At 42.0% G+C, this 9,485-nt stretch overlaps 1 protein-coding gene across 2 annotated transcripts in view; it reads right to left on the bottom strand.

Annotated features, from left to right (window-relative positions):
• Positions 1 to 9,485, bottom strand: part of LOC108262175 (pro-neuregulin-3, membrane-bound isoform) — a 308,202-nt gene that overhangs the window by 16,057 nt on the left and 282,660 nt on the right. For both annotated transcript variants that reach the window (XM_017462794.3, XM_053679389.1), the window contains exon 4: positions 1,600 to 1,626. In XM_017462794.3, the coding sequence (XP_017318283.1) occupies positions 1,600 to 1,626 (27 nt within the window). The remainder of the gene's footprint in view (positions 1 to 1,599; positions 1,627 to 9,485) is intronic.

Consider the following 9,485-nt stretch of genomic DNA (forward strand, 5'->3'; position numbering starts at 1 on the left):
GTAGTGACTCATGGGAAGGGTTGCCAGGTCGTTCCCATTCCCTACTACGTCTCGAAAACCACACGTAAAGACTTGATGAAATTAGCCAAAAATGTGAGGACATTTGTTTTTCTTCTCATTTTTCCAACAGTCTTTTTCATGGGAAACAAGTTAGCAGTGGTGCGCGATACGCGGGTATTAAACGTGGAACCTGGCAACCCTGCCCACAGGGTAGAGAAGATCATTAAAATGATACGTGTTTCAGGTTTTGTGGAGCATTGGATTGGTTTTCAAGCTGACAAACTAAGGGAAAATCAGGATTCTGTCGCTAGTTCTTATGGCCACAGGAGCTTCGCTATTGAGAATCATTTCTTCTGTTGGTACGTTCCTTGTTCCTCGGCTCTTTGCTCGTAGTAATGGGTTAAAAACAAATTGGTTAACGTACTCGAGTCGACTAGATTTGCTCAGAGGATTATAAGAGTTGCCCTCCGAGCGTAAGCACCAGCCACATAAGACCCATCTTTACTTCCAAGCACTTATTACTCTAAATGGACACGGTACAGAATAACGGAACCAGAGCTCTCTAACGTCCTGTTAAGAACTGTTTCTCACACCGTCGTGTGCCAAAGTTGTAATAACAAAAGGGTCATTACTATGCACATCCTGCCATGGTAATAAGCTGGACTTTGTCATTAGGAGCAAAGGAAGCCATTACGTAAGCTCAGCAGAGTGTACTAAAAAGATTTAGAGATGATCATGTGTACCACGAGTTTTTCCTCTGTTAGCTTAACGACAATTAAGCAAGCGCGCACGAGCAGGACTGAATATCAACATGGCTGCCGTTCGGCCGCAGTTGCCTTCGTTTGACGAGCTTTCAAACGCTCGAACCCTTTTAAATTATTCGGAATTATCAGCGTGTTTTAAGCGAATACAAATACGACCAAGACGCACACTATTCATTTTGTATCGTTTGTTTTTAGGGAATCTGGTAGAGACCAGGGGTGTGTATTAGGCCCTAGATCCAGCGTGACGAGAAAAAAAAGTAAAAAAAAACGTGAGCAGGAGGTCGTTATTTTCATACAGGTGCGAGTGCGTAGTGCGTTATGAAGCGGAAACAAAGCCCACGTTCAGCGACACGAACATGCAGCATTTATTCATTCATCCTTAGTAACCGCCTGGTCAGGGTTGCGATGGTTTATATTCTGCTACTGGTTTGTTGATATTTTTTGGAAATACAGCCAACCAAATTTGTTAGAAAACATCACAGGCAAACAAAAAAAAAAAAAAACAGTCCTGCCCACATCTCAAGATCAGACCGATTATGAACCGGAGTGATGTAGCTGAGGCAGAGGAACTGTCGGAGCCAGAATTCTGACACTACTGACATTTCTACCTCTGAGCAGTAAGCATTCATAATGAATGAAATTATAAACTGTATACTGTTTTTAAGCCATGTCCGCTTTGGGTCTAAATCTAAATTTAATACCATCCTACCTAAGGCACAGACAGACAGCAGAGTCACATTTCATTCCTGCCAAACATACTTAGCATGACTCACTGGCAAGCAAAAGAATTAAATAAATAAATAAATAAATAAATAAAAACGTATATTTTTCTTACCCATGAACTCGATCCCCAAGTGATCTGCTGCTCCATCGGGAAGCGAAAGAGAGAGAGAGAGAAAGATAAAGAGAACAATATTAGTAACAACTTGTATAATGCCTTGCATAATGTTAATTCCAGAGTCTGTGGGTGGACCGAGCGTTTGTGTCGGTGTTAGCGGAGACGCCATCGGTTCTCTCGAACCCGTACTGTAAAAAAAAACAAAACAAAAACACGATGCTATCCGTTCCTTTCACTGCCTCTCCTGCATCAGTTAGTCTTGTCGAATATTTTGTCCTCGCACGTGTCTAGTTGACTGTACTTAAATAGCTTATGCAGCAGACGGTGGCCCTGATTCACACTTGTCTGGCTTTTTGATTTATTCTCGCCTCCTTCCAAATGTAGCGAGCGTGCAGCACGACGCCAGACTACAAGATCACATCTTTCAATTGCTCTGTGACGAGATAAGAGACGAGCTCGACTGTCATCCATGGCTGCCCTTTTAAGATTTTTCATTAAATCTCGAGCAGATACAGCTTAATCAAAAGGCTACCTGATAAAATGTTTTGCCCGCTAGCTGATGTTCTGCAAAAAGACTTAAGGTTTTTTTTTTTTTTTTTTTTTTTAAATGCCAGGATTGTATAAATCTTCTAGATCCCCCCCCCCCCAATAAATAAATAAATAAATAAAAATGTTGCATTATTGTGAAATATAGCAGCTATAATATGCATGATTATGTAATTTATATAGAATTACATATAGAATTAAGGAGTGTGTAGGGGGCACAGTGTGTTTGTGTTCATGATCTTCACAGTCTGAGGGAAGGAGCGATTTAAAAACCCGGCGGTCCTGGTGCGGATGTGGATTGAAGTCTAAAAGGCTGAAAGCAGTTTAGACAAATTTAATACCTGCCCTTCATATTACTAATTTTCACATGCAATCTTTGCTCCTCTGTTTCAGGCTGCGAGAAATCACAGTGCAGGTGTGTTAATAAGTTAATGTATTATATATCAGCACTGCCCTTAATTTTGGATTTTCAGGTAGAAGGGTACCTACCAACATGCATAAAATCAGGGCTTTGAATGATTATTATTTTATTGATTATTATTATTTTTTTTACAAATGCATCTTCATTACCACAAGTAGGAAAATTCAAATGGTATATGTAAAAAATATATAATTAGTGGAGAAAAAAAAAAGTAAATGATCGGTTTAAAAGCTTGCATTATCGTATTTCGCTTTATTTAATGTCTATTTTGCGATTTTCAGCGGTGACGACCCCGTGCCTGGGCTGTATTATCTATAAACACATAAACTCTCACTTAAATATAAATTCAGACTCCCAAACAGGTCCCATGGAAATCTGTATGAACCATATTATTTGGTTACATCCAATTAATGATATCACTTTATTTGTCTTTTCTTTATGAAATGTGAACAATTTGCTGGTCATAATTCCTGCAAACTCTGTGCACAACAGCTTTCTGTAATATATGTGAATAAACGCAGGGCCAGAGAGGGGACAATATGGCCGAACTGCGAGGTCACAGCATGAGAAGAAGCATACGGAGGGGCAGGTGTAGGCCGTGGGGTTTCGGCAATGCCTGTAACTCACACTTCCCCTCTCCACCTGTGGGTATATGTGCGTTTTTACCCAAATTCTCTCAAAGAATTGTGCCAGGTACGTGGTGTGCGCTGCCAAAAACAGTCAGAACTGTGATGATGTTCTACTCCACTTACAACTTCTGCGGAATTTCAAACAAACAGGCACGAACAACAAAAGTCGTGCTTTGTCACTCAGCCAACTGGAACCTGGACTCAATGGTGAGACGTGCAGCACTGAGTGTTGGGTTTTAAATTATACTCCAGCACAGCTATAACGTACAGAAGCTAATTCAGGAATTCAGCTATAACACACAAGGTGTTGCATGAGTATTATTATTTACCAGAGGACCTGTAAATGAAACAAGTAGTCAACTGGTCATGTTTCCCCATAGTTAAAACCAAAACTGATTCATGACAGCTATTTGTATTTGATAAACAGCAAAGACTACATCAAACTGCACTTTAACAGACATAAACAAGATACAAATTACATTTCCAGCTTCAGCGCTTTTACGGCTAGACTATTAACACTGAAAATAATTAAGTCAGTGGAATAAATGTGCAAAATAATAAATGTGTGTAACAGTCTACGCTACTCTAAATCCACTGCATGGAACGCTTAACTAGAGGCATGCATCAGAATTGGAATCCCTGCTCACTGGGTCGTTTTAATTCCTAATTTGTTAGATTTTAAGTACTGGGTTTGCAGTTGGGGACACAAATAATAATTGTGGGCGCATGCAGGATTGGTTAGAAATCCTCCATGAGGGGGTTGGGTTGATTGGAATTCCTCTGGGAGTGGGCAGGAGTGGTCAAAATTCCTCTGGGGTGGGCAGGATTGGTCAAATTCCTCTGGGAGTGGGCAGGAGTGGTGAAATACCTCTGGGACTGGCCAGGAGTGGTCAAAATTCCTCTGGGAGTGGTCAAAATTCCTCTGGCAGTGAACAGGATTGGCCCAAATTCTTCTAGGAGTGGACAGGATTGGTCAAAATTCCTCTGGATGTAGACAGAATTGGTCCAAATTCCTCTGGGAGTCGGCAGGAGTGGTCAAAATTCCTCTGGATGTGGGCAGGAGTGGTGAAATTCCTCTGGGAGTGGGCAGGAGTGGTGAAATTCCTCTGGGAGTGGGCAGGAGTGGTCAAAATTCCTCTGGGAGTGGGCAGGATTGGTCAAATTCCTCTGGGAGTGGACAGGAGTGGTCAAAATTCCTCTGGGAGTGGGCAGGAGTGGTCAAAATTCCTCTGGGAGTGGGCAGGAGTGGTCAAAATTCCTCTGGGAGTGGGCAGGAGTGGTGAAATTCCTCTGGGAGTGGGCAGGAGTGGTCAAAATTCCTCTGGGAGTGGGCAGGAATGGTCAAAATTCCTTTGGGAGTGGGCAGGAATGGTCAAAATTCCTCTGGGAGTGGGTGTGCTTGGACAGAAATTTTTTTGGGAGCAAGCAGAATTGATCAGAATTCCCGTGCAAGTTGGTGGGATCGGGTTAGAATTCTTCCGAGAATGGGTTGGCCTGGTCAGAATACCTTCAGGAGAAGATGTGTTAGGCCAGAATTCCTTCAGGAGTGGGTGGGATTGGTCAGAATTCCTAGTTCAGCACCACAACTTACATGAAGAAGCTAATTCAGCACCACAGCTAGTATACATCCAGAACCTATATCAGGAATGACTTTTTTCAGGTTAGCGTTTGAGGATTTTTAATTAACACACACCTCTGAGACCATTTCACACAGTTTAAAAAAGCTAACGACCAACATTCCAAAGAGAAAAAATAAATGATGAGGATACAAGTCTGCTGATATCATAGCACGCAAAAAGGTCACAATAATTTTAACAAATGTACTTTGATTTCGTTTTTAACATCACACTTTATTGATTCTTTGGCTAATAGCATTTGACCTGCAGATGCAGTGCGCTGAATTCGTTTCTCCCGTCCGTGATAACAGCCCGATATTGCAATCAGCGATCCGTAACCCCTGAATTGAAACTTGAAGATTGGAATCTGCATGCGCCTAATCGATATCCGCTGATTGCATTTCAGCGGCTGGTCAATATTAACTAGATTATACTTCGCCTCTTTCATGGCACTGTTCGAACGGTTCATTTTTTTCTCTCTGATGGCGTCAGTGCGACACGGCTGAATCCTCTGCTCCTCAATCTTCTTCGAATACTAGCAAAAGCAACGTGCGACGGTCGTGTAATGTGTAAGTGTAATAAGCCGAAGGCTGTTTTACTTCAGGGCTGCACAATGGAACTAGCTACAGCTCATTAGCTTAATTAATAGCTCATTCTCGTAAGTTCTAGTCAGTGCCTATGTTACTATGTTATTTCATCAGACTTATTACCCAGTTCACTGGCAGTGTAATAACATGCAGTTAGTAGCGAGCTAGTGAGGGTACAAACTATTAAGCACTGCTAAATTAGCGTTTCACAGAGCGTCTTGGTAAACGTTTTAGCTATTATAAAGTAATGCTGAGCACTTTATAAGTAACTGAGACAGTGTTTACAAGTTTACCGTGTCGTATGTACATCTGGACGATACGAGAGTTTTATATAACCTGGCCTTTCTCCTAATAATTTTCCAAACACTGCTATTTGTTTTTATAAAGCGACGTCTGTCCTTCCTTTATGTCTGTTTTCAGCATCTTTCGCGAATCGTCTGAACATAGGCGAGTCATATTTACTGCGATGCAATACGGTATACACGATCCTATTACGATCATCATCCAGCATGGGAAAGTCTTCGGACAGAGGAATTTCCCGATGTGGATTCTATTCTCTCAGTGGCGTGAGAGTTGGAGCTGACGGTAATATTAGCGGTTAAAATGTTCCCGACATTACGCTATTCAACTTCTCTCTGGTGAAAGTGTTCTTTTAAACTCCCTCATTTATGCCTACATAGTTCCAGTTGAACGGCTGGAATCCAATCCAATCCAATCCAAATTCATCAATCAGTTAAAAGAAACAATACTTGCTTTTTTTTTTTTTCTTTTCTCTCTCCATAATTTTAACTACGTAAGACCTTCAATTAACATCCTTCTATTTTTCAGTCATTGTTTTCTTTGGGAAATGCATCATGTCATGATAAAAACACACCTGCACCTTTCACAAGGTAACACATTTCAAAGCGTACCAAGATCCACCATCGAGATGGTCGAGAGACAGCATCTCTGCGAGCTTACCGTGGCTTTTTTTCTTTTTAGCTGTAGTTAGTATGATTTATGTCATTTATACCTTCCACGGAGCGAGTAAAGCCCAGCACCTTGCGCCGCTCGCTAAGCACCTTGTAAACCTCAAGACCGAATTTCAGCGAGGTGTTTTACCTCGTCGTTGGTCCGCGATTCTTGCCGCGAACCGTTAGCGATACAAACACGCCTTTTAACGTAACGCAGTTCCCATCGTGCATCGCTATACAGGTTGGCTCGTTGGGTCGGATTGCTTTCTCACTACAAGTGAAGTGCTCCAGAGTTCCTTTGCAAATCCGATTGTTCTGGATCCGAGCGTGATTACTGTGTTCGCGTATATGTCTGAATGGACAGGACCGAGGAAGAAAACACACCGAGTTCTGAAACAAACGCTCCAAACGGGCCAGGTGTGAAAACGCCCTATGATTCACTCTACATTTAAGTAACATGGCGAATAAAAATATATATTAATTGTAGAAATGGTGTAAAAATCCTTGGGTTTCACTTTAGAAAATCCTTGACTAAAAGAGACGAGTATGGAGCTCATGTTTTTTTTTTTTTTTTTAACCCCGCCCAGTCGAAGACACATCCGACTTTGGTATGTAAAAAAAAGACTCTTAAAGAAGAACCTGGAGCTAGGCAGAGCGGAGGACATGTTCTTTTCTTTTTTACGTTCTATGCCCATAGAATGGGCATAGATTCACAATAAAAATGACAGACCTTCCATCTACCGAAGGGTAGAGAATATCTCATCCTTCACCTCCTCTCCAACTATATCATCAGTGTTACATTCCTCTAAAACGTCCCTTCGCTTCATCCTTATCTTCTACAGTGAGAAACAAAGCCGATCCCTCTCTCACGCTCAGTTGCTTTTTTCTTTTTTCCCTTTTTGAGATGTCTTTCTTTCGGTCTCGCACTGGCTTAAAGTTCAGATGCTTTATGCGTTGTTATGTTTTACTCTTTTCGCCCAGGAAAAGAAAAAGAAAAAAAAAAACGAAACCCTCTAGTTTCCTAAACGATAAGCTTCAGAATCATTAATTAATGCCGGTTAGTTAATGATATGATGTGGAAACTGGAGCATAAATGAATCAGTGCGGTGCAGTGCATACTGATGATACTAAGAAATTAAACTCCTCTTCTAAATGACTAGCTCTTGATTCTGATTCATCAGACGGTGTTGATTAATTTTCTACAGCAGCAGCTCGGACAGCAGGGAAATACTAATGCACTCGCTCTTAGAGCCTTAGGACAGCTTAGTATTATGATTACAGGTACAGGAATGACTGATTGTAGCTTCGATAACATATACAGTATGTAATAATAGGAACTAATTTCTCTCGCAGACATTTCACAACATTAAACATCACTAAAGCGTGACATGTTTTTAAATTGTTGGTAGATTGGCATGGTGTAAATGAAACACTGCTGATGGAAAATAATTAACTTCTTGGCGGTAAGAGTAAGTCTGCGTTGCATCAGGCCACGTTACTCGCAGTCGCTGGTTATTTTCCTTTAACGCATACCCCCAGGTGATTTATTCCTTACAAACCTGATTTCATCCTATAGACTTTTAGACTATAGTTGACTTTTTTCAATACAATTCAATTTGATTTGTACAGCGCTTTTAACAACGGACGCTGTCTCAAAGAAGCTTTACAGAAACATATAAAGACAGGATAGAGGTTTTAAGTGTGCGGATTTATCCCTATTGGGCGAGACGGTGGTGACGGTGGCGAGGAAAAACTCCCTGAGATGATACGAGGAAGAAACCTTGAGAGGAACCGGCGTCCGAAGGGAACCCGTCTTCGTCTGGGTCATGACGGATAGCGTGAGAGTAAAGGAAAGTTCGTTATGGTTTAATATGAAGTCTGTTTGTTGAACTAGTCCACTGTTCACTAAAGGAGACCCGAGTGTAAAACTGCATGTGGTGATTTCAGTCCCAAGGCCATCGCAGCAACCGTAGTCCCAGCGACCATATCGAGAAAGTCCATGTGGAATTTCATGGTACTTCAAGCGGTACCGTCCTCAGCGATCTCCAGGCTGTAGCCTCCAGTTGATGAGAGCTCCATCCAGAGGTAGGGCATCCGACCGGATCAGGCAGGTCCGGAGAGCAGAACGGGTCAGGATGTTTGGTGGACTAGCAGCAATATGCATAAACCTTGACTCCAATAACACAATTAACTCCTTACATTTAATACCACCTTGAATTTAAGAGACCTGCTTTGCTCATTTTTTTCCCCCTTTCTAATTAAGGCACACCTCGTCTTTGAAGGAGGACATAAAATCTGGTTTGTGCAGCCGATAAAGATGTCTTGCAGGGAAGCTCACAATGTCTTACAGCGATATCTGATTGGACAGCGCAGCGTCCACACGGCTTTCTAAAGCCGCCCGGTGCTCTGTCCCTACCCCGATAGAAGACCTGATAAAGGGTGATTGGGTCTTATATTGAAAATCTTATCTTCCAAATACACACTTGTGCTGGAAAGAAGACTGGAAGGGCATGAGATTGGGAGTAAAGAAATAGTGGTCATGGTGGTAGGGAAGAAGTGAAGAATACTGAGGTGTGGGCAAATGGAAAGCGAGAGAGAGAGAGAGAGAGAGAGAGAGAGAGAGAAAGACAAAGACCGATGGTCATTGCAAAGAACAGCATTACATGTCTATGACTAATGTATGCAGAATGTCTTGCTTTATTGCTCATGTTGTGTTTCTCTCTCTCTCTCTCTCTCTCTCTCTCTCGCCACTCGACCATTTAGACACAAACTCACACAGTGGCCACACTTTGCTATCAATCTACACTTTGACAGTTCAGGTCAGATGTTAATGGAATCAAATACAGTCATGCCGAGATGCTCTTAGGCAACATTTGAAGGTTATTTTCATGCACAGCAGCATCCATGCTAGCTGTCAGCTTTCAGACACTTGTAAACGAATGGTGGTCAAACTAAATGGTGCCCCGTGTGAGGACTGGCTGTTTGGCATTGTATTTTATTTTTTTTTCCTTCTTCTTGTCCCCGTGACGGAGACGGACGTCATGTCGTACTGTACGCCGCTTCAGGGCTTGAGGAAGTGAATCCTGTAGACCGATAATTGAAGCAAACCAGCAGGAGCTAATGCGGGATTG

Source organism: Ictalurus punctatus, chromosome 3, assembly GCF_001660625.3.
Source record: "Ictalurus punctatus breed USDA103 chromosome 3, Coco_2.0, whole genome shotgun sequence".
Lineage (NCBI taxonomy): Eukaryota > Metazoa > Chordata > Actinopteri > Siluriformes > Ictaluridae > Ictalurus > Ictalurus punctatus.